Source organism: Nematostella vectensis, chromosome 9 (assembly GCF_932526225.1).
Source record: "Nematostella vectensis chromosome 9, jaNemVect1.1, whole genome shotgun sequence".
Classification (NCBI taxonomy): domain Eukaryota; kingdom Metazoa; phylum Cnidaria; class Anthozoa; order Actiniaria; family Edwardsiidae; genus Nematostella; species Nematostella vectensis.
In genome coordinates, this window is record NC_064042.1 from 5,415,880 (window position 1) to 5,440,828 (window position 24,949).

At 40.3% G+C, this 24,949-nt stretch overlaps 1 protein-coding gene across 17 annotated transcripts in view; it reads left to right on the forward strand.

The window, feature by feature from the left end:
- LOC5504909 (rho guanine nucleotide exchange factor 12) overlaps positions 1-24,949 on the forward strand; it is a 49,682-nt gene that overhangs the window by 16,602 nt on the left and 8,131 nt on the right. For 10 of the 17 annotated variants that reach the window (XM_032373236.2, XM_032373242.2, XM_032373238.2 and 7 more), the window contains exons 12-58: positions 87-140; positions 1,606-1,791; positions 2,656-2,682; positions 3,364-3,606; positions 3,908-3,962; positions 4,256-4,311; positions 4,465-4,563; positions 4,987-5,090; positions 5,229-5,326; positions 5,660-5,732; positions 5,829-5,885; positions 5,981-6,038; positions 6,465-6,557; positions 6,943-7,048; positions 7,393-7,469; positions 7,874-7,949; positions 8,411-8,524; positions 8,684-8,721; positions 8,791-8,843; positions 9,035-9,082; positions 9,254-9,272; positions 9,442-9,482; positions 9,660-9,726; positions 10,409-10,488; positions 10,932-11,032; positions 12,509-12,564; positions 13,502-13,558; positions 13,679-13,730; positions 14,984-15,036; positions 15,125-15,218; positions 15,643-15,722; positions 16,338-16,463; positions 16,680-16,797; positions 16,930-16,979; positions 17,228-17,278; positions 17,385-17,462; positions 17,573-17,648; positions 18,439-18,548; positions 18,730-18,787; positions 18,886-18,973; positions 19,540-19,586; positions 20,417-20,674; positions 21,668-21,915; positions 22,307-22,568; positions 23,032-23,105; positions 23,899-23,934; positions 24,736-24,767. In XM_032373236.2, coding sequence (XP_032229127.1) covers positions 87-140; positions 1,606-1,791; positions 2,656-2,682; positions 3,364-3,606; positions 3,908-3,962; positions 4,256-4,311; positions 4,465-4,563; positions 4,987-5,090; positions 5,229-5,326; positions 5,660-5,732; positions 5,829-5,885; positions 5,981-6,038; positions 6,465-6,557; positions 6,943-7,048; positions 7,393-7,469; positions 7,874-7,949; positions 8,411-8,524; positions 8,684-8,721; positions 8,791-8,843; positions 9,035-9,082; positions 9,254-9,272; positions 9,442-9,482; positions 9,660-9,726; positions 10,409-10,488; positions 10,932-11,032; positions 12,509-12,564; positions 13,502-13,558; positions 13,679-13,730; positions 14,984-15,036; positions 15,125-15,218; positions 15,643-15,722; positions 16,338-16,463; positions 16,680-16,797; positions 16,930-16,979; positions 17,228-17,278; positions 17,385-17,462; positions 17,573-17,648; positions 18,439-18,548; positions 18,730-18,787; positions 18,886-18,973; positions 19,540-19,586; positions 20,417-20,674; positions 21,668-21,915; positions 22,307-22,568; positions 23,032-23,105; positions 23,899-23,934; positions 24,736-24,767 — 4,127 coding nt within the window. The remainder of the gene's footprint in view (positions 1-86; positions 141-1,605; positions 1,792-2,655; positions 2,683-3,363; positions 3,607-3,907; positions 3,963-4,255; positions 4,312-4,464; positions 4,564-4,986; positions 5,091-5,228; positions 5,327-5,659; positions 5,733-5,828; positions 5,886-5,980; positions 6,039-6,464; positions 6,558-6,942; positions 7,049-7,392; positions 7,470-7,873; positions 7,950-8,410; positions 8,525-8,683; positions 8,722-8,790; positions 8,844-9,034; positions 9,083-9,253; positions 9,273-9,441; positions 9,483-9,659; positions 9,727-10,408; positions 10,489-10,931; positions 11,033-12,508; positions 12,565-13,501; positions 13,559-13,678; positions 13,731-14,983; positions 15,037-15,124; positions 15,219-15,642; positions 15,723-16,337; positions 16,464-16,679; positions 16,798-16,929; positions 16,980-17,227; positions 17,279-17,384; positions 17,463-17,572; positions 17,649-18,438; positions 18,549-18,729; positions 18,788-18,885; positions 18,974-19,539; positions 19,587-20,416; positions 20,675-21,667; positions 21,916-22,306; positions 22,569-23,031; positions 23,106-23,898; positions 23,935-24,735; positions 24,768-24,949) is intronic. The other 7 variants (XM_032373241.2, XM_032373240.2, XM_032373237.2 and 4 more) reach the window with 7 other exon arrangements.

A 24,949-nucleotide genomic window follows, 5' to 3' on the forward strand; every position in this document is an offset into this window, starting at 1 on the left:
ATACTTTATGCCAAAAAGTACTAATATTTGGCCCCTAACTGCATGTAAAAAATCTAAAGCTAATAACCAGGCTATGTTAATTTCAGTCTCAGCTTCAAAATAAGTCTAGCACTCTCCCGGGGAGAATTAGACACCAGATTGTAAGTATAGCCTTCCAACTGATACTGCTAATCTTAGGCTCTTATTTTATTTTGTGTATTCTGCACATTCTGCATATTCTTTTAGCATGTGCCTTTATTGTGTGCACATCTGTCACACTTTGTGTGTTCAGTTTTTGTTTTTCCAAGTTTTTTTTTTTTGTTCTGCACTAATACACGCATGAGGAAAGGCATTTTTCTTACCGTGAATCTCTTCCAGTGATGGTCAGGTCTTGGTAGTAAAACTAACAAAGTTATAACATTACTTATTTAACCCTTTTCTCACAGTTTTAAAATATGTAGCAACTACAGTAATCTCTCCATCGATAAGTCAAGAGTATTCAGCATGTTACTCAATAATGTAAATATCAGATAATTTTTTATTGCAATCTCTTTGTCACAGTTAGTTAGGAGAGGGATGGATCTGTTTTTTTTTTACCAAAGGGTGTGGTGTGAACATCCCAAATGAGGGCACCAATATATAATATAATAATCATATGGTTGCAAGCAAATTTGTGGAATTTATATCCCATATATTTTTCCTTAAATTTTCGTTTGGGAAGACACTGTCACTGCTCTAGAATGACCATAGTCAGTTATGTCACTAGGACCCTGCCCGCAGAGCATCCTGTTTGTTTCTATCTGTTCACTCATGTGTGTTGCATCTCTGTTCAACCAAAACACGGAAGCACAGAGACATGAGGGGGATAAGTGAACTGATAGGAACACAGAAGTAAAGGTCTGATAGCTGGGTGGGTAGCTAGTGATGAGCTGCTATAGATCTCAGACAAGCTGATCAACCCTCTGATCTATGTAGCCATGTGTGATAATGTTCTGATATTGTATCTTTTGTTCGCACAAGCTTTATCCTTCACCAACACTTGCACTGTTTGCACCACTTAATTTGCCACTGCTGGTAGATTGTTACCAGGAGTCCACTACAATTCTCAATTCTATCTTTCAAGATTGTATGGGCTTCTTTTCACCTTCCAATACTTTGCAAAGGAACCAAGGAAAAGAAACTCATTCAAGCTCATGAACTTGTTTTATTGTCTAGATTAGTATTTTTACTTGATACATAATATATAAATGTTCTACAGCACTAGAACCATAAGCATTTACAGTTTTCGCATATTCACGTTTTGAGGCCTCAACTAATTACACAAAATACAGATGTTGATCTCTTTCAAGTTTGAGTTTTTTTTAATTGTTTCAATGGAAACTAATGTAGCTTTAGCATTCAAATGTCTTATGACGATTCAGCTGAATTTAAGAGACCAGGACTTGTCCACTTGTATGCTACTCACGCAGCACTATGGGTTATGACATTGATTTTTGAGTGCAACGTTATTTGAAATAGATGTTATACTTTATATATCAAAATCGTGTCAGTTACACCCCGAGGCTGAAATCATTCACTTATGCTGTCATGCATAACCATGTAAAGCATACTCTGGTGACCTTTCAGTGTCCTGAAGGGCCAAGCCACCAGCGACAGCACTCAAGTCCGGATGCGTTCTTTCGACCTGAGGGGGAGGGTGGTGGGCCAAAGAGCAACCGGGACAAGAAGCACAGTCTGGAGGACGTGTCTCACTTTGGTGGTCTCACACCCTCCTCCCCTTCACAGATAAGAAAGTTGCTACTGGATAAGAGGGTGGGTTTCCAGATATATCAGTACCATATTCCAGGAAACACAATGTCCAGGAAAACTCTAGTATAGCTTGTGGGGGTTATGTAAGTATGACTGGCTGATTCTGCATAAGGGGATGGGTTTTCTGATATATCAGTACCATTTTCCAGAAAACACAATGTCCAGGAAAACTTTGGTATAACTAAAAGGGGGTCATGCTAGTATGATTGGGTGGGCTCAATGTTTCTGGATAAGTGTGTGGGTTTTCAGATATATCAGTACCATATCCCATGAAACACAATACCCAGGCACAACCTTTGTATAACTAGTGGAATGTAATATTAGTATGGCTTGGTGGTTGCAATGCTCCTGGAAACTGGTTTCATAATATATCAGTACCATATCCCAGGGAACACATTGCCCAGGAAGAAACCCAATGTTTAATCATTGGGAGGTCATGTTAGGATTACTGTGTGATTGCATTGTTCCTAGGCAAGGGGTGACTTTTCAGCTGTATCAGTATCATATTCCAGGGATTTATGGGTCCAGTTAGAAGCATGAGAATGTAGCATTTAGATAAATTGTAAATTCTCTTAAATACAGCTTATTTTGTTACTGCCTTCCACATCTCCTCCTTGATGCTCAAGTCCCTGTTGTGGACTTGGGAAGTGTTTTTGAGCTGCATATGAAGTTAAGCCATTTTTGTGTGAGTTTGACACTTAAAAAGTCAGGTGATCGCCAATTGTAAGTTATTTGGAGCAGAAACTAAATGTGTAGCTGCAGTAGGTATTTAGGTTATGTGATTTGTATATGTGTATAACTTATTTATCCTTGTGTTGTTCCTAACCTTTGACATGCCATAACATCTTTCCTTTGTCATTTCTTTAGAAGGTAACCATTTTTAATTTCAAAAAGGTAATTGCATCAATTCACAATTGATTACTAATTACTCCCCTTCTTACCACCCATCCCTCCCCTGACTCACCGTGCTTCACTAACAGACCTAACCACCCTAACGTTGGATATGTTTTAGCAGGGGTGTACCCAATTGGATTTCAGGGGCCCCAGAACCCTCCTAATGGAGAACACTGTCCGAATTTTAAACGCCTTATTTGAAATGATATTATTTTAAACATTTAAAAATGGTTTCTGGTAAAACTGATAACATTTTAGTTTGCAAAGTTTGAATTATAGCCTTTATGAGTTGTTTTCTGATCTCTACCTGGCCTGACCTGAGCTGGCAGACGTTTATAAGTTGAATTTCTTTTAAAACACAATATGCACATATTAGTTCGGATATTGCATACCCCTAAGTATGCAAATATTATCTATAGCTGTTTTAGTGTAATCCACACACATTGTGTTGGTTTGCTGCGTGCTCTTTACATGGTAAATGCATGCCTGACTTTTTCTACTTATTTTTACCACTCACCAATGCAATGCCAATGTTTTGGGTTGTATATCTCATTTGATCTACTCTTGGACATAATCATTTTCATCTAACCACTTTGTTGAGAATTACAATATTTCAAGCTTTTACTTCGTCCCCCTTTCAATCGAACGTCTTTATATTGATTTGTTATTGGTCTTTTCCAGTCACCATCACTACCATCAGCCTGGACACCAGACACAGTCGAGCGCAAGTCCAGTACATCCTCGACAACACCAACACCTAGTGAGATGGAGCCTGCTGAAAAGCGCAACCGCAGCGAGACTACAGAATCGTTAGCCGATGATGAGTCAGGGTCCACCTCGACGGAGAGCACCAAACCTGAAATCCCAGTCAACATGCAGATCATCTCGCAAGAAGACGACGAGTTTCAGTCAGATGAGGAGAAGGTAACCACTAGCTAGGGGAAGGTTGAGGTTATAATGGCGATGCACATATATATTAGGGGCCTATGCAACAACGATGACATGAAATTCTATGTTGACAAAAAAGTAAAGAAATTAAAGCATGGGTTGTTCAATTGAAATTATTCTGTCTTCTGACAGTTGTATTTTTAAGTTGATAGTAAGATATTGTTTAGATATGTTTCCTCTTTTCTTGAAGGTGTATTATGGGAAATTGTTTGATCATTTACTTTGTACATAATGGTACCCTCCATTTCGCTAATTCATAGTTTTATTCTCAATTCAGTTTGGTGACGACCATGGCCCATTCAATGATCTGGAGATACTGAAGAACAAACCTGGTGAGATCATGATAAGCATAATGATAAACGAAAATAAATATGTAAAATAATGACATTAGCATTCACTCATGGGCCGAGTTTAGGGGTCGACCATTCAACTTATGGACGTTTTATGTTTTGTTTGAAGGTTATTTTCTATGCGTAACTATTACGTGTGGGATATTGTTTGTACTTTAGTGTTTTTTTTTCTTTGCACCTAACGATGCAGGATTTTTTTACACCCGAAGGACAAATAAGCCCCCCTAAAAAGTTAACTGGTAATACCACTTATGTTGATTGGTTTTCTTTTACAGCTCACTTGGCGGTCTTTCTTCACTATCTCATCTCCAACAGTGACCCCAGTAGCTTGGTAAGTCTGTGCCTTATGTGTTAAGGTAGCAGTTTAAGAAGGGTTGATAGTAGTTGAGATATGAATATGGTATAGATATAGACTAGTAGATAGAGAACAAAGATAGATATTCCTCAAGAAAAAATATACCCCATGCTTTGTGGTCTCTTCTAGTTTTTCTGGCTGGTGACTGAATCATATAGAGACGGAAACTTGAAGGAGATGAAGAAATGGTCTTACGAGATCTATTCTACATTTCTCGCTGAGAAAGCTGTGAGTAATAATTAATAACTGTGATAGCTCAATCTGGTTCATAGTATAACTTGCCTTTATCCCTTAGCAAAAATATAAGTTGACTTTCGCTAATTACTGACTTTTTCATCAGTGGCTACTCATGCCAAAATAAACATAGCAATGGCTGTGGCCCTTATGCCAGTGAGCGACGATAAAAAAAATATTTCATTTGAAATAATCACTGAATGTTTAGCGTTTTGTCGCCAAAAGCTGCAGCTAATGTGAGTTTGCCAAGTAAATGTCATATGATTTCTAAGTGCAAGTCTCCCATTGGATGACGGTGGCTTGAGCACTGTGCCCCTTCCCCCCCTCCCTAACACACTTTTTGTAGTCTTCCCCTCCCATGTAATTTCCCAAAAGTTGAAAACTAGGTGTTAACCAAATGTTTCTGTTCATTTTCAGCCATTGAAAATTGTTATTGACCGTGGCATTGTTCAAGCCATCGAGTCAACGCTTGGTAAAGATTGTAGTGAAGAATGTATAAGGAATCTTTTCATCCCCGCCAGGTAAACTAAATATTTAACAGCATTCCATGAATTCGTTGATTTTACAGGAAAAGGTTCCTGTTGAACATGATAATGAAAATTATACAGGATTGTTAATTAGATCAAATAAAGTAATAGCAATTTATTTTGTTTTATAAGGTCGGCATGTTCAGAAGAGATAAATGAACTTCTTGCGGACTTCCGAAATAAAAGAGCTTTAGGATTAGGAAGCCTATTTGGTGACCATCAATTAGAAGGTAAAACTCGTAAAAAAGCATCTGTCAGCCTCCATTTTGACAAAGTGTGGAAAAGTACCCGTTTGTTGTGATTTTTTTCGGTTGAAATTTTTAATAAAGCATAAAACTCTGTTTTGTGGTTATTTCAGAATTTCTCCAATCAAATTGTCTTCCATTTTGCTTTAAAACAGTAGCAAAGGCGTGGCTGACAAGGGCTTTATAACTGTGTATCGTTTTAAAACAATGATGACCTGCTAATAAATCTATTGTTATAATCGCACTCGTCTTCAGCCTTATTGATTTGAGATCAGGATACTGGCAATTTGTGTAAAGTATATATGTTTTTTTTTTCAGATGATAACATGGACAAAAGTAAAGAAATGAGTGTTGTTGAACAAACTCTTATGCCACATTTAGATAATTTAATGTAAGTAAATACAGCCTGATATCACCTCCTTTCATATTTATTTATTTTTCTTGTCCATTTCTTGTTTGGTAACGTAGGTTCCATTTATCTTGACAGGGCTGAGCTGGACTCAACCACATCAAATACTGCGACCAGCTCACAGTATGATAGAAAGTAGGTTTCTCCATTGTGTTTGTTATGCAAATGTGCTTTTTTTTATTATTTTGCCAGTGCTTTTCTAAGTGTTGCCCTTTTATCATTTTCTATAGCTCTGCCATGGCCTCAGCACTTACAACCTTCATGAAGCAGACAGGTCTCTCATTGAAGGTAGATAACACTTATATACACACTTTGCACATTGCTACAGGCTTTGTCCCTCAAGTAAAAGGACAGTAGAAGTGTGAAAACCTAGCATTTTACATTATGGACTGTGAATCCTTCATCTTCTTAGATAAGGACATCACTTAGTCAACCTGTCATTGGGACGCAAAAAAAAAAAAAAAATCACTGGAGACTTTGTCCTGTGGTACCATCTGCAGTGAAGATGCTTACACACCTACTCACACTCGTGTGTTTTAACCCCATGGAGCAGTCTGTGAATACACACTGACGAGTAAAATCATTCACATGTAGAGTGCATTTGATCATGTCTCCCAATGCCAATTTGTGCTTATCAAATACTAAATATTTCATTTCTTTTACCTATTAAAAAAATATGTTACACTGTATGCCATGTCGGACTTTCTGTTACAGGCGGGGTCAAGTTACGGAAACATTTTGGAAAGATGTTCCAGTTTTACACAAAAAGAGAACAAATCACTGTTCAAGATTAAAGGAAGTAAAAAGGTGAGATCTTATTTGAATTATGTAATATATAAGTTTTTTCTTAACGGTTACCACAGCATTTGCCACATGCATTATGGCATTAGAGATATATTCTGCGTATCCCTTTCTCGATGAATATAGATTTTATCCAGTAGGACCCTGTATCACTCTAGTTTAACTTCTTTAAGTAGTGTTGCTTAACCAATGAATTTTGTAACTGCTCTAGAAAAGAATCTAATCGGTTTACCAAATGTTATCGAAATTAATGTCACATTCTTGCTTTACTATTTTTTTTCGAAATTAATGTCACATGTAGATAGAATTACACAAGTGGATAACCATTTATGTACCATTTTGTTTGGTTAAAAATTTACCTTTTAAACTGCATATAATATTTGTTTTGCAGATAAAAGGGCATCACTTTGTGAGCACACACTATACAAGTACAACATTTTGTAATCACTGCTCCAACCTGCTGTGGGGGATCGGTGATCAAGGTTACCAGTGCTCAAGTAAGTGATCTTATTTCGTTTTCAAGGTAAATTGTTTCATGTGTGATCTCATTTGTGAAGCCTTCTCATTCTGTGTGAGCATTGCAAAAGGGATCATGGAAAACTGTAAGCCTTACCTGGTTCTTCATTCTCTTTTTGTTAGATTTGCTATGGAAACGTTGTTTTATGAGCGTATTGATCACTTTGACCAGGGACTGCTTTGACGATTTTCTCAATCTGTTAGTACAGCCGGGAATAAGACGAGCGAGATTAAAAGATGGCGTACTTTTCCTGGATAATAAGATGTTTTGTGCCTCGCCAAATCAGTTTGTGACCTTACTTACACCACATTTCCTGTTTTCCAGTATGCGAGTTCAACGTACACAAAGTTGGTTGTTTGGAAAGTATTGAAGAGATGTGCCCAGGCCCCAAGAAGCGAAAAGTAAGTACTGTGTTAGCCTACCTGTAGGCTTTGATAGTTTTTCCTGCACGAAAACCCCGAAAACACGAAGTTGCATAACCCGGCCGCCATCTTGGATAATTCGCTCCGCAGGGGGAGGTGGAAGAAAAATGTGCGGGGCATTTTTCTTCAACCTCCCCGAACTCCGTGTTTTCGGGGTTTTTGTGCCGGAAAAACTACCAAAGCATACAGGCAGGCGAGTGTCACGATCTGAAATCACGTGCAGATCACGTGTACTGTGTCACGATCTGAAATCACGTGCAGATCACGTGTACTGCGTCACGATCTGAAATCACGTGCAGATCACGTGTACTGTGTCACGATCTGAAATCACGTGCAGATCACGTGCTTGTCTTGTACCAACTGACACGGATTGTCTGTTTCAGCAGCAAAAAGTCAATGGTTTGTCAACAAGAAGAGGGATAAACCCCCGACGAACTAGTGCGCCAAATCCTGACGCGAGTAAGTCATATTCAGTGGGAAATAGATCAAATGTTCTGAAAATCTCCTGGCTTGACAAATGTAGAGAAATAAAGGCGATTGAGTGTGACCTAGAAAGAATGATTCCATTAAATTTGTAGGGGACTATGAGTGTACTCGCCAAGCAGAGGTTATATTTGTGCGGGAGGTCTCATGGGGATCGTGAAGTGGGGAAATGGGTGGCGCAGGTAGTAGGCGGACTGAAACCTGATAATGGGAGGGAGTCCACAACAATATTTTATATATCATATGTTCTTTTCTTTCTCTTATGTATGTATTTCGAAGCGGGGACTGTGCGGACTACCTAGTGGTCAAACAGACTCAAATGAAAGGCACTTGCAGAAAGGAAGCCTCCTGGTGTCGTGTCTGTTCTATACCCCACAACATGTGGTATACCTGTGGTATCATGTTACTAACCTCTGGATGTTTGATTGGTTCAACAGTCGAGCAGGCGCATAACCGTCACGTGTCTAACGTCGTTCACCTTGTACCTACCGTAAACCAAACGGGTAAAGACAAAGACAAGGATGCAGAGTCTAACGACTTCCGGTCTGAAGGTACAAGTACAAATAGAGGAACTAAATATATTTTTCGGAAATTGGGCAAAGTGCATACTTCATAGTTTTTCAGATTTTTTTTTTAGTCTTTTTCAGATTTCATTTGTTTTCTTGAAAAATTGAACAATATCAAATGATATTATTATCATTTATCTATAGATGGCAGGAAGAAACAAGGATCATTCGATGAGGAAATTGTAAGTACTAGACGTCTGAAAGGATTTTTTTTCATACTCTTTATCTAACGCAGTGTTGTTTTTTTTTAGTTATCTTCAAGGAGAGACAGGTCAGTTAACGCGAGCCTGGACAGTTTTAACAGGTCTGAGACTACCGGGAGAGAGAGGGGGGAGGGGGGGGGAATTCGAGGCTTCTAGCAGGGGGAAGGGGAGGGAAGGTTTGATAGTTCTTGTCGCCGGAAGGAAAGGGGGGGAGGGGTGAGGGTTGAAGCAGGGAGGGAGGGGACAGATTGCGCTGGATTATAAATGTCATTTCATTTTTGTTCCATTTTAGACCCGAGGAAGGAATCGACCTTGGCTCCACCTCGGAAGGCGAGGACAGGTAATTGCCTACACAATATTCCTCTTTTGATTCCCTTACATTGTGTCATGTATATTCTATTTGTATTTTATCTGTAAATCTGTTAATTTCATCTGTATTTTACATGTATGTTATCTGCATTTGACATGTATTTCATCAGTTTTTGACATATTTTTCATCTGTATTTTACAGGTCTATATCGTCACCTGATGTAAGTGAGCATACGTGGGTAGGCGGGGATGTCTGAATACTTCTCATTGGTTTTCACAATATTTATTTTTCCGAGCTATGATTTGGATGCTCTAAAAAAGACAGACATTTGCAAATTTGTTTGATGTTTAAGAGGAGAATGTGACGGTTTTCACTTGTTCTTCCTATAGGAGTTAACGATACCAACATCGGCAACAGCAACGAAAAAAAGGTAGCTTGGACTACATTACTACTGAAAACAGGCAGGAGGCCAGACAGACAAAGGAATAAAGGGACAGACAGACGGAGGGACGGACGGACAGACAGACAGACAGACAGACGACCGGTACATAGTGATTAGGTTTAGAGCAACTGTTTTTAAAAATATGTTTTTCCCTGTCACATCCAGCGAGCTGTTTTCAACACCCCGCAGATTCGCCCGTCCTGTCATACGATCAGAGAGTGTCAAGACCCCGGTACGTTGAGTTACATGCATTACTATTGAAATCACATGTCAGTACAGTAAAAACCTGTGTGTAAGTAAGAATCTAAATTCTTTTAAAAACGGCAAAACGGGCTCATATATTTTTGGGGTACTTACTAACAATTGAGACAAAATGTGTTCTTATAAGGTTCTTTTTTTTTTTCAAAAATGCTTAATCAACAGTAGGATTTATAATAACATAAGTGTGACTGAATACATAGCTACTTTGCTATCCTACTGTATAAATGTTATTTCATTCTGTAATATTATCTTTATGGAAGAGCAAAATGTTTAGGAAAATTATATTTCAAAGCCCCATAAATTGTTTCATTTTTCATGGAAAAAACCATTATACAAGAACCTTTTTTTATTCTTAATTAACTAAGTTCTTACAGCGCAACCAGGAAAACCGTGAACACCTAGGATATGTGTGGAATGTTTATTGTCTTCTGACGAATCGGACGCGAGAATTAAAAAACTGAGACATGTTTCTAGTTGACTGTTTGAATATCTCGCGAGTGATTGGTCAGAACAAACATTCCATACATATTTCCGGTGTTCACGGTTTTCGGTCGCGCTGTAAACGCTGGTTTTTATACTGTATGTGACTAGATTGACCCTTAGCAAAGTCTGACCGTCCTCTGTGACCGTTTTGTTTCTACTTCTGAGTACAGAAAGAGATGATCCGAAAAAAGCCTATCGTGTCTGGAGGCATCATGCACAGGTCTCGGAAATCCGTCGCTGGCGGAGATGTGTAAGTACACCAGGGACATGTCACGCTATGGAAAGTCACGCAAACAGTGTCACACGATGAGTCATGCATGTTATGTCACGCAAAAAAAAAATGCTATGCCCATATTTGAAAATCCGCTTCGACCATATTTTTCCCCATTGTTTCGCCCTAGAACTGTATATCGAGAATATCCTCGTGAACTAGGATTTTGAAGGCCGACATTTGGAAAAATCGGCCCAGATCCTGACGTTTAGATCAGCTTTCCTTTGCGCAATCGCCTCAGGCCCCTTTTTGGACCCTTTAGAAAAACAACAGCATGGGAACTTTGGAGGGGGTGAGGGGGGACAGATTTCATGCACGCCTGTTACGATTGTGAGAAACCTACAAAGTACCTCCTTCCTCGAACGTTAAATGGTCGACCATTTTCCTTAAACTCCTTCTCGTGTCGTTTATGTTTTTTTTAGCTTTGCGCGCGAGGTGGATATGTCTGAGTCTGCGCTGAATCTGAATTACGGTCGTGGTGTTGACTCACCGACAGCGGGGCTAGATACACTGTCAGAAGACGGTAAGATTCTCCTACCAACTACACAACCTTAAAGTTTCTCTGTCAGACTCCATTTTGTCATGTCGAGTAGGAGAAAGCATCCATTCCCATCGGCTTATTTGGAGAAGCTATTGCGATATATTCTCAATTCAAATTGAGTAAATAAAGTATAAAAACTTTGCTTTTAGATGGTTATTAAAAATGAAATAAAACAAAGAGGGGGTTGACTAGGCGTCTTAAACTCGCTACAGCCATCCGGCTAGTGCTTACTTAGAAATTTGGATAGGAATCTCTTCCGAATATATGATCGTTGTAGTGATTATTTCGTCTGAAAGCAGTCTGACAACAAATTATTATGTTTTTTTAAATTAATTTTATCTGGTTTTCTAGATTGTAATTGTGTTTTTTTTATCATCATGCTATACTTTATTTATATAATAAAGTCACTTAATATTTTATATCCGTTATTTAACCCCATCTTTCTGCCTAATAGTTCCTCTTCGTGCTATGTTTCGGTCGCTATTTTTGCTTACACCACGCGTTTTGTAGTGTAGGTGTTCGTGTTTCGTTGTTTGTTTGTTTGTTGTGGACTCGTCACGTGTATACCGCTGACCATGCTTATTTTGTGTCGTAACTCTGTTAATCTAATAACTCTAAACTAACTATTTTGTTGCGTAATTCGAATTTGAAATGATGTTTTGTTGATTTACTTTAAATGATTTTTAATTTGCAAGAAATTGCGATTTTATTTTGCAGATTAGTGTGCTACGCGTGACCATTGTTACGCAGTATTTCATCGTCTATCGTACTGTCACATCATTGTCACGCATTACGCTGTCATTGTTCGTCACGCATTATATCTTCACATCATAATTGCGCAATACATCATCAATGCACCATCACGCATTCACTGCCCATCACCGTCACGCAATATAGTTCCAGCACTGTCTCGTCACACGGTCCCCCACCATCTCACTCCGTGTCCAGTGATGTGGTTCCAATTTTTTACAAATTCAAAACTCTACTAAAGAGATGTGAATCTCAAACCGGTACAGCGCATTACGGTGATAAGTATACACAAATTAAGCTTACGACAACCAAATTTGGACGATAATGGCGTTTGCGTTAGATTAAAGAAGTCCAATCATGCCGCAAATTTATGCACCCGCTCAATGGCGAGTGACTCAAAGTATCCAATTGCATCGGCTTATTCAAGCAAGTAACATATCAGACTTCAATCGTAGATTGTTATTTTGAAGTTTCCATGCTAAAAAAAACCCTGTGTTTCCAATGATTAATAATAACAAAAGAGTGGGTGATCGATATGCCTTAATCGAGGTTCTGCAGCAGCAATAGAGACATAAGGAAGCTGTTACATATGAAGAAAAAATATAGCGATATATTTGATGATTAGTGCTTCCCTTTCTCACCGTGTCACGCATATCACCTCATGTCACGCCACAAGGTTCCATGTACTGATTGTGTTTTTGTTATCAGAGAGACGTGCTCGCTCACGTTCTCCTGTTTTCCCATCTGCAGAGGAAGAGGAATTCGTAAGTACCTTTTTATTGCATTTCTTAGAATTTAGCTCCCCTTACAGATTTCCGAGAATAATACAACTTTTCTACATTTTCTTACTTTTAATTTTGAATTAACCTTTCCTAGAACTCCTTGGTTAATGGGAACATTAATGACTTCATTCTTCTTCGATTTATGCTTTTTTAAAATGTTAAAACATGACATTCACCCAGTGATTTCACTGTGTTACCTGAATTTTTCTTGTAGTCGAATACATTTTTCTCCCCCCCCCCCCCCCATGTCCATTGATACCATAATCTTCTTTTCACACGTCGTTTGTGATGAATGTTGATGCAACATGCTTACACAGAAAACATTGTTACGTGAATTGCGTATGCTATGTTGCCTCAACATTGCTGCTCACATTACCTTGTGTGTTCTCACTGTGCATGCTAATATTTTCTTTCTTCATGTAGCCATGTATCGGCGTCAGGTGTAACATCTCATGTGTGACAGCTCATGCATAACGTCTGCCTTCTTGTATTACTCTATCAACTAACCTATAACATTTTGGAACTATTGAACCCCACGAAACTGAATATTTACTTTCTCTTACGTGTCCCCACTGCCTAAATGCTTTTATAGTCAAAGTAAAAGAACTATTGTTCTAAAGGTTTAAGAGTTTGGAGAAGTAATCGTTGGAATAGTTATTTTGCTATGAGTAAAAGAAAAGTCACTTGGGGCATTTCCAATGTTATTTCTTAACACAGCGAGAATCTTCCATAATAACTTATTTGAAGGGCTTTCCATCTCATTACGACCACACGGACAACAGAATAATATTTGGATTTTCTAAGCTTTGATATAATATCATATTCTCATAGATCATTCGCGAGGAGACTCAAAGAGTGATTCAAGTATTAACAGTCTTTAGATGTTGGCATTTCTAACTGTGTTTTCTTGTTTTCTCAGGACTCCGATATGGAAGCTGATACACAAGCACCATGGCAACAAACTGTTGATAAAAAGGTAGATATGTCCTCTTTTATTCACCTCGAGTACTAGGTTAATATCGCCACATCTCTATTTAGCAACTCTTATACAATTGCATTGTTTTTATTTATTTTAAAATTAACATATCATCGACAGACAATAAAGAAACTCAAGCAGAAAGAAATCAAGCGTCAAGAATTTATACATGGTAAGAGAAAACTAAAGTTGAAAGATGATTTTACATGGTAAGAAAAAAAAACTAAAGTTAAAAGCTGATTTATACATGGTAAAAAAACTAAAGTTGAAAGCTGATTTTACATGGTAAGAAAAAGTAAAGGTTAACCTATTGACTCTAAACTTACAAAAAAAAAACAGACTGAAAACAGATACCTCCCCACTATTTTGAGTTTTATACAGCCCGTCAAAGTCCAACACCGCTGCCCTAGACAGCGGTATCCTAGCTTTCCAACAGTGCTTTGCGGTCCCTTCTCTAATCCGTTGTCGCTGTGCTGATGCAGGCACAAGTTGATGGTTGCTTGTATTTTTCATCAAAACATACAGCTATAAGCATATTAGGAGAGTGTCCTAGGACATCATGAAGTCTATTGGGGCATAATCGAGTGCTGTGCTTATGGATATTTGCAAGCAAAGGTGGATTCATGGTGATTTGGCTTTGCCTGGATGAGAAAATAATTTTCTAAAGAATCACCACAACTCTCCTAAATGCTGTCTTTTCTGAAACTAATATGATTCCAAAATTGTTTACACTGCTATTCTGTTTTCACTGCTATTCTGTATGACCTGGAATTGATTTGTTTAGCTTTGGGATGAAAAGACCATGGAAATGGACCTGAATTATCAGAATAACGGTATCTATTTGTGTCTTGAGCTGTGTTTGCTGATATCTCTCCCTTGTGTGGTATTTTGAGCGTTTTGTTGAGAAGGGTGGTTCTGATTTTCTTTCCTTGTTCGATTTGAAATTTTTCAAAGAACCCGGGCTATTATTTGGCTTGAGAGTAGTTAGTTGTTGGATGCATAACTTCAAGACCATTTATCCCTGAGACTGATGCCTGAGTATCTTCATCTTGTTGTGTTTATTTTGCATTTATGAATTTTTTGGGTTGTGAGTACTTCTCAAGGCCGGTACAGGCAGGTTGAGGGGTCAATGTGTTAAAACTGATTTATACATGGTAAGGATATACAAAGATCTCAACATTAAAAAAAAAACTTCCTTTAATAGTTTAAAAATATTGAGCAATTTCAATTATAGGATGGATTGTAATTCGCCGTGATTTAGCCGGATTTAATTCACTATTCAGATGAACTTCTAATTGGCATAAGGTTTCATAGCCTACGAAACTATGCGTCACCCAGGGCGGACCCAGGTTTCCCTTAAAGTAAAGGTGCTCGTCTCATTGTTATTTGCTTTTTACTTACATTATTTTCTTCTTTTTATTTCAGAACTCATTTATACTGAAAAAACTCACGTTAGAAATCTTAAAGTCTTAGACAAAGTAAGTGAGACACTTAAAATGACTGTTTCAGGGTATTTTGAGACTTTGTCAGAGCTCTGTTATTTCACCGAGTGTGCTTATTTTTCAGGTATTCCACAAACCTATGAAAAAGATGAACATCATGCCGTACGAATACATCAAAAAGCTCTTTCCTAACCTACAAGAACTCATCGAAATTCACGGTACGAATACATAAAAAAAAGCTCTTTTCTTACCATTCCTAACCTACAAGAACTCATCGAAATTCATAGTACGAATACATAAAAAAAACTTTCATAACCTACAAGAACTCATCGAAATTCACGGTACGAATACATCAAAAAGCTCTTTCCTAGCCTACAAGACCTCATCGAAATTCACGGTAGGGATACGTCAAAAAGTCCGTAACCTACAAGAACTCATCGAAATTCACGATAGGAATACATCAAATAGTCCCTAACCTACAAGAACTCGTCGAAATTCACGGTAGGAATACATCAAAAAGTCCCTAACCTACAAGAACTCATCGAAATTCACGGTAAGAATACCTCAAAAAGCTCTTTCCTAACCTACAAAAACTCATCTCTGGAAAGCACTTTCCTGAGGCTTTATGTTTTCGGGTTTCAGGCGATCTACTTCAGTCGATGAAGAAGCGAGAGGCAGAAGGGGAGGTGATCCAGTGTATTGGCGACATTATGCTCAATAGGGTAACGTATATGAACATCTTTCTTTGTCATGGTGCCCGTACTCAGGGGTAAGGGCGTCGTCTCTCGAGCAAGATGACCAGGCGCCCGAAACCCAGGTCTGGTCAACTTCCAGAGGTCTTCTCGGATAAGGACGTTAAAGAACGCCAATCACGCCGCTCAATGGCGAGTCACCACAAAGCATCCATTTCCATCGGCTAATTCAAGCGAGTAGCCAATATATTTTTAATCAATAATAATAACATAACATAGTCAATAAAATATCATTCTTCATTCGTTGATTGCATGCTTTAAGCTCATTGTTCCACGTGGTCGCCCTGAAAGAGACTCGTTTCATTTTTAGTTGTTTGGCAGGCTTTAAACTCATTGTAACTTGTGATCGCTCTGAAAGGGACTCGTGTTTTTGCGGCAGAGAAAGAAAGCGCTAGATCCTCGAGTATCAATCGTAATTCGCTAACACCTTCCTATTACATCGCGGACGCCTTCCTAACACAAGTTTACATCTAATTACGTACACCTTCCTGGATTCCAGTTCGACTCCTGTCACAAACAGTGTATTTGAAAACTTTAAAAAAAAGTGCCTTCCATTGTCAAACGTTGCACTTGTTTTAATTTCAGTTTGATAACGAGGCTGGCGAGGCTGCTAAGCAAGCTTGCGCCACATTTTGTAATTACCAAAAGAACGCTCTGGAAGAGCTACGCCAAAGACAGAAAAAGGACCCCAAACTCCTGCAATTTATTATGGTGAGGCTTTATTCTCAGCTAAAGGAAGCTTCCCTCCCCTTCCCCCCACGAATTCTATGTGAATAAGACAATTCAGGGGGGTGGAGTGGGGTCGCTGGAAGCGCTCCATTTACTGTGTTTACAGATTCTTGATTTTTGTTGGAATTTCCAAAATAAGCTCTAAGTTGTTCAAGAGATCTCTTTATTTACCCGTTTTTTTTTTCTTTGTGATTTCAGAACTGCGAAGCAAGTCCCTTGTGCCGGAGATTAAAACTTAACGAGATTATTTCAACTAGTTATCAAAGATTAACAAAATACCCGCTTTTGCTTGAAGGAATCGGTAAAAACACTCCTAGTAAGTATTGAATACTGATCTCATTTTCTTGTAATCTCTCCCTCTTGTGAGTTCACCGAAAATATTGAGGCTCGAATCCACATGGAAGATTCGTTACGTTACTAGTAACGAGTTTTCATCTTACTTTTTAAGGTTCACTGCCTGATAGCAGGGATATAGAAAGAGCAATACAATGTGCAAAGGTGAGAATGAGCATTTTAACTTTGTAAAGTATTGAGTATATAACAATGCAGAAAAATAACATTCATTGTGTCGATCAGTAGGTCAATGAATCAATCAAAGTGTCACTCGGAATGATTATTTTTCCTTTTAGTCTAATCCTTCTAGGATCTTCTATCTTCTTGTCAACCAAAGTGCTAACAAAACTGTCAATGAATGTGTCAATATATCAATCAATAATGTTTTGTTTCATTTTGTCCGACCCTTGCAGGATCTTCTCGCCTTTGTCAATCAAAGTGTAAAAGAATGCGAAAATCAACAAGTAAGTAATTACAGTCAACTTTTGTTAACACCTCATACCCTCACGAAAGCTAGGAAGTTGATATTGACTGTTCTCGTGTTATAATTTATTTTATTTGCCCTGTTAGAGACTAGAAGAGTTCCAGAAAAAAGTGGACAGAAAACCAATGGACAGCGCCACTAATAAACAGATGGAGGAATTCAAGGTACCCTTCTGACTAAGTCACGTCAGTCAGAAGTCAGAAGTTATTCCATCTTCTTTATGCACTCATATGATGTATTTGTCTGATCTGTCGGTTGCACTGATTATTTTCAGACGCTTGATTTTTCCAAGAAAAAGCTTATTTATGATGGTCCCCTCACGTGGCGGATTAGTAGAACAAAATCTATAGGTAGGAAGGCCCTGGAAAAGAGAACGTGTTGCGCTATACCTCGTGTGATAAGTGTTATACCCCGCGTGATGTGTGCTATACCTCCCGTGATGTCCGCTGTACCTCGCGTGATGTACGCAATACCTCGAGTAATGTCCCCTCTAACTCGCGTGATGTACGCAATACCTCGCGTGATGTCCGCTTTACCTTGCGTGATGTTCGCTTTACCTAGCGTGATGAGCGCAATGCCACGCGTGATGTCCGCTCTACCTCGCGTGATTTCTGTTCTGCCTCGCGTCATGTGCACTCTACCTTGCGTCATGTGCACTCTACCTTGCGTGATGTGCGCTGTACCTCCGTGATTTGCGCTATATCTCACGTGATTTGTGCTATACCTTGCATGATGTGCGCCATACCTCGCGTGATTTGCGCTATACCTCGTGTGATGTACGCTCTACCTTGTGTGATGTGTGCCATACCTCGCGTGATGTACGCTCTACCTTGTGTGATGTGTGCCATACCTCGCGTTATGTGTGCTCTACCCCGCGTGATGTGCGCTGTACCTCGCGTGATGTGCGCCATATCTCACGTGATTTGCACTATACCTCGCGTGATGTGCGCTATACCTCGTGTGATTTACGCTCTACCTTGTGTGATGTGTGCCATACCTCGCGTGATGGGCACTTTACCTCACGTGATATGCGCTGTACCTCGCGTGATGTGTGATGTACCTCACGTGATGTGTGATGTACCTCACGTGATATGCGCTTTACCTCGCGTGATGTACTCAATGCCGTCTTCCTGTACACAGACCTCCATGTGCTTCTACTAGAAGACCTACTGGTGATCCTACAGAAGCAGGACGATCGACTCGTACTCAAGTGTCACTCTACCAACATGACAACAGGCTACCAGGAAAAAGTAGGTCGATAGACTCGTACTCAGGTGTCACTCTACCAACATGACAACAGGCTACCAGGAAAAAGTAGGTCGATAGACTAGTACTCAGGTGTCACTCGGCCAAGATGATCACAACTATGTTTTTTTAATCGCTAAGAAATGGCTAGAATGATGTACTGAAAGGTGATTCATGTGATTTCAGACTACACATAGCCCTATTATCAAGCTGAACAACGTACTCACGAGAAACGTCGCCACAGGTTTGTACGGAAGCGACCTCACTCTCCTCCCCTACCCCTCCTTTTATTACTCCAAGTATGCACCTTGTCTAACCCCACCCAAATATTGTTTCGCGTAGATAAGCGAGCGTTTTTTCTCGTCGGAACCTCGTCGGTTGGACCGCAGATTTACGAACTTGTGGCCGCCACCATAACGGAGCGGAAAAAGTAAGGATTGATGTTATTGACAGAAAATAGTGGTTATCATTAGTAAAAAATAATCCTTGAATGTGTGGCTTGCTAGGGGATCAGTGTGTTAGCGCTTGAATGTGTGGCTTGCCGGGAGATCAGTGTGTTAGCGCGTCAGCGTATGGGGCCTCTCACCTCTGCTGAAACGGGTTCGATTCCTGGTCGAGACATGGAGAGTATCTTTCTGTTTCTGTTTCCTGTTTTTTTTTTTTTTTTTTTTTTTTTTGTGTGTGTGTGAGGGTGAGTGTGTTTTCGGCCCCATATTTCACTTATCGAACGTATGTGAACTCAATAAAAGCTTGATTTTCTAAGTTCCAAGATGGATCATTCTTAATATTATGATTTTAACTGATTAAAACTTAGATAGATATTTAGATATTTGCGCTTTTCTTAACTATTGATACTGAAATGTAATAAAAATATAAATACCGATTGATATTTACTGAAGCAGAAGTGAAATCTTGTCAGCCTGCGTGATATTTTTAGTACGACTGACATATAAAAAGTTGATCTTCTTTCTGACAATTTTTTGCGTTCCCTTTCAGTTGGTATAAGCATATTACTGATGCTGCTGAAGCTTTTAAAGGAAGAGGTAAACAAATGACGGCTCCTCCATCCCACAACCCCTAGCGTGCCCCTTAATCTTCCCACAACCTACCGCGCTCCTTACATACGGAATGGGATCGGGCGAAATAGCGAAACCAAATGATAATTAACTGGTTGCGACTTCAGCCGAGAATGCATGATAATGTTAAGAGTCTGCCACGCTTTAGTCCGATCAAAATAATATAAAAATCATCAGCCATCAGTGATGCCGTGTCTCTTGTTTGCTTTCAAGAGCGAAGAATAAGGTTTGATGGCAAACCTCAAAAGTGGTGACTATGTATAATAGAGTTTAGTTTTTTATGATTAGCGCTAAGAATGTCATCTGCACCGAGAAAGTGATTCAAACCATATCTGATAAATCGGATTATATTATTTTCGTGAACTTTATTTCACGACTTCGTCAGTGCAGGGGGAAAAAGGAAAGACGTTACAGGTATTAAACTAGTTGTGCGAGATCTAAATTAGATCTTTATACATTAGAACTGTTATCTAATACGCATGCTCCAAAATGATAATCGTTGGTCTTACTAGGACGCAAGGGCAGCGCAACACACGAGGAACACAGCGCAAACGAGAACACAAACATAAGAGCAAGAGAAAGGAACTAGTCGATTTTTGCGCTTGTGTTTGACCGATTCTCACTTGTTTGATTCTCACTTGTGTTGCGCTTTTGTTTAACTGGTTTTTACTTGTGTGCGCTTGCGTCTCACCGATTCTCAGTTGCACTGTTGCACTTTTGTCCTAGTGACAACCAGCTTCAAGCGTATAGCGAGCAAAACGTGGAAATCTCTCAACTCGTTTTCCTTGTTTTAACAGAGCGCGGTAGAAGAGGTGGAGTCTCGCTTGCAGGTCCACGCTCAGACATTGACTCCGCCCCGATGAACCCCCCTCTGCGGCAGAGGAGAGGGGCGTTACCGCCCCCAGGCATCCCACTCACACCCCCGGAGAACCTGGACAAGAAAGACGACGATGATGGTGAGACGGGAGATGAGTCGCTGTCTCCTGGACCGGAGGAGGACTCCACCAAGAAGAGAAACACGTCACCCGATATACGGATAGAGGATATCTCGCAAGGTATGATATTATATAACACGTATATCTCTTCCGATATACGGATAGAGAATATCTCGCAAGGTTAATAACTACCTGTTATACGTCGTTAAACATGACGGAAAAACATGGCATGACGCCTCAAAATTTTTATAAGTACTTATTGAGTAATAGCAAACAAAATATCAAATGCGACTTTTTTTTAAATTGATGTGACTTTTTGTAAAGTGATTGAAATTTGAGCTTTTCGTCCCTTAGCCCATACTTAGCGCAAGGCGCAAAATCTGGGTGTGTGCATTTCGGCCTCGCGTTATTTGTGTTTTAAAAATCATTCCGGAATACAAGGAACCGATGGCCATTGTATGAAAGTGTGACTTCTTTCTCTATCTCGAATGGCGCATTTCCCAGGTTTTTCCGTCGTTATCGTATACCGTGCTACTCCATACCACGTTCGGTGCTTTGTCCCGTGGTCTGTCATGAGTCCCATGGTAGATGCCCGAGGGGCCTTAAAGCTACTCCATACCACGTTCGGTGCTTTGTCCGTGGTTTGTCATGAGTCCCGTGGTAGATGCCCGATGGACCTTTAAGCTACTCCATACCACGTTCGGTGCTTTGTCCGTAGTTTGTCATGAGTCCCGTGGTAGATGCCCGAGGGGCCTTAAAGCTACTCCATACCACGTTCGGTGCTTTGTCCGTGGTTTGTCATGAGTCCCATGGTAGATGCCCGAGGGACCTTAAAGCTACTCCATACCACGTTCGGTGCTCTGTCCGTGGTTTGTCATGAGTCCCGTGGTAGCTGCCCGAGGGACCTTAAAGCTACTCCATACCACGTTCGGTGCTCTGTCCGTGGTTTGTCATGAGTCCCGTGGTAGCTGCCCGAGGGACCTTTGTGCTTGCCACATGCCCACGTTGTATCTGCGCTGTCTTTATTCAGTATCCCAGCTGCAACAGAGCACCTTCCCGAGTTTATTCATTCACGTGTTTGTTATCTCACTTCCGTTAATTTATATTTCCTAGCACCCCCTGCGCCGCAGGATGAGAGCACCTCAAGTCGCGCGGTTCCTCGGATCGAGGAGCCTGTTAATGAGCCTGAGGTAGAGGACCCCCAAGAGGAGGCTGACACGGAGACCGAGACGGAACCGGAAACGGCGGAAGAGGTGGAGAGTGATGAGCCCCTCCCTCCTCCCCCACCTCCTCCCATTCCGGATGATGACGGGGATGATACGGATAGCACACAGCTGCCCAATCCACCGCCTGATATGCAGGTTAGCGACGGACCATTAGACCATTCCTTTTCTTTGTCTGAGGAATTGCCCATGCAAACACAAAACATCCCTGGAAGCTGCGCTCGAATCGGCGACTTACCCTTAGAGATCACTTGAATTTTTGAGTGCCAAACTCGTGCGCTTCCAGGCTTTAGGGGGGCAAAATAACAACAAAATGCAAGTAGCGCTTACGAATCAGTCAGTAATTGTCTTTGTTTTAAAGGGCTTATTTCCATTGAAATATTGTATTTTCTCGTCGATCCCTGGCTTGACGGCCGTTGCCATCTCTGTTTCTTTTGGCAGAAGTTTGCCACCCTAAAAGTCGCGTGATTTCTTAGTGCAAATAGCTTATTGTTTGCTAATGTTTGCACCAACAACTCTGTGATTTCAGCTTCCCGACCCTCCCCCTCCGATCACAATCAACGTCCCCCCTATGTACGACCGCCCGTGCACCATCGCCGACCTCACGAACGAGGAGAGCGTCGACGAGAAGTCTCCGACTCACACGAATGCGTATTCGGAATCCGGATGGTCATCGAGTTCCTCATCAAACGAGACGATGAAGATTCGGAACGGCTTCGGCCAGGGTTCCGGCGAGGAGCAAGATGACAGCAGAAGCGTTAGCTCAAACAGGTCGTCGTTAGAACTGTTAGGTAAGGGGCCCACCCACTTAAGAAACCATAGTCAGCCATTGTTTTATTTCTGTTTTATTCAGAATTACAAGACATGTGAAAAAGGATCTCGACATTACACTCGTTTTCAGTCACACGTGCCCCTTGTGTTTTTCCCATCCGAGTCGCGACTGGTTTTCGGTGACAGAAGCCATTTCGCAATTACGGGGGCCGTTAGACCGCTAACCAATCAGAGAGCGCTGATAAGCACCAGGCGACAAGAAAGCAGACAAGAGATACATGCGCACAAACTTTATTCAATTGCTGGATTTTTGTCTATCTACTATAGGTCTCAACATTAGTCAAATATAAAAGAAGTAATCTCCATTAATGATGAAATTTTTATTTACCTTGCCATATTTTTATGTCGGGATTTGTTGATGGTACTTAAAATCAAAGAAAAACAGTTGATATCTGACAGGGAACACTTCCTGTTTCCCTGCAGAACAACTTCGCGGTAAAGATGAAGATCTGAAGAGAACGCTAGAGGACAAGGCGAGAATCATAGCTGAACTAAGGGTTGGTGCTTGCTTCTAACTCACTTCGCTCAACTAACGGCTTAACATTTCATCGTACTTTAAATAGCCTAAGCTAAGGCCGTCCGGATAAAATCCACTACTATGAAGTGTGTCATGATTTTTTCGAGAAGCAATTTTTCGACTTTTTCGATATTCCAGGGGAATATCACAATTAACAATGAAAGGTAAAAGCGTGATGTTGAAAGAATGAGACATGATTTTTGGAGTAGATTGATGTGTCAAACGGCGAGTCATGGCACGGGCTCTTTAATAAACAACTTGCACTTAGGCTACGTTCAAACGTCGTATTACCATGAGCCGTATTGAATGCAAATGCATGCAAATGAAGATGAAACACTCGAATCGTATCATTCGCATGCATTTGCATTGAATACGGCTCATAAATAATACGACGTTTAAACTTAGCCCTAGACGTGCCTTTTGAGTGTCAAACTCACCCTAAAATTAACACAATTATGGCTACGGCTGTACGCTGATTTGTAATCGCTGAATAATTTTCTTTTTGTTATTTTTGACGTCAAAATTCGGTGCGCGCGCGTTTGCTACCCATCTTATTGCAAGTCGCCTATAGTGGTGTGTTTGCCGGATGTGTCGTAGGCTGAGTGAACAATCCATTCGTCAAACCCTGTACGCCAACCTTCCTGCGATCTTAGTAATCACTCAGTAGTTCTCCTCTAACCCTTACCAAACACTCTTTATCTCTCCTTCTAAGCGCAGCATCTCTGTGCGTAACAATGAGAGCTCTTACTGACTACGGCTATGGTTTATCATAGGGTTCGACTATGACGACCGGTCTGTCTTCAAATGAGGTGTGTGTCGTCACAAAACAGCGAAAACAGCAACCCAAAACGGCGACGGCAGAAAACAATCGAGAATAAAGAGCCAGACATGAAATGTACTCTGAAATGGATTCTGTCTGATACATTTTAGCCGTTATCCTTCAAACGACAACGTGAAAACTCCCAAGTTTCACGGTCTAGCGAGGGCGGGAACGTGACTAGACTATCCTTGTTCGCTATGTTAGAAATAAGATTCTAGGCTTTTCTACAGTTTTTAGGGAATACAAAAACGTGTAAATTTAAAAAACAAGTTTAGAATTGATTGCAATTGATGGATTTGGGGATCACGTTCTCCCTGCAGTCGCCCGGCAATGGCAAAACGAATGTTACCATAAAAAAAATGCTTTTATGCTTAGAACTCAATTCTAAACTAGTTTTGACAAAATTACTTGTTTTTGTAGTTCCATACAAGTAAAGATAAACCTAGAAGCTTTTTTCTACCACAGCGACCAATGAAAGTCTTCATTATGGCACACACGGCTCCTTCCTCACTAGCCCATGTATTGGAGTTTACAATTCGTGAATTAAAAAATGCGGCTAAAATGTATCCGTTTCAGAGTGTACTTCACTATTGTTTTCTGTCGTCGTTTTTTCTTTTTTTTGTAAGATGGATTGAAATTCAGCGTGATTCAAAGCGGATTTAATTCACTACTGTAATGGGACTTAAGGCCTGTTTCCATTTGATTGTTTGAATTCATTATGCCAGCTAGGTGTAGACATCTTGCGTCCTGACTGTCCTGCATGACTCATGTTGTTTTGATGTTGTTGCAGGGCAATCTAAATGGGGACCCTCTGGAAGCCAGGTGAGTTTAAAATCCACGAATTACTAGTTTGAACCTATTGAACGTTAGAGAGTGGCTTGATAGATCAGTCGTACGGGCTTGGTCTTTCAAGCAAGAGGACCAGGAGGGTGCGAACTCAGGTCAGGTCAACTTGGGATTTTTTTCAGAGGTGTAAGAAACTCGCCCTTTACCTTGAGGATTGT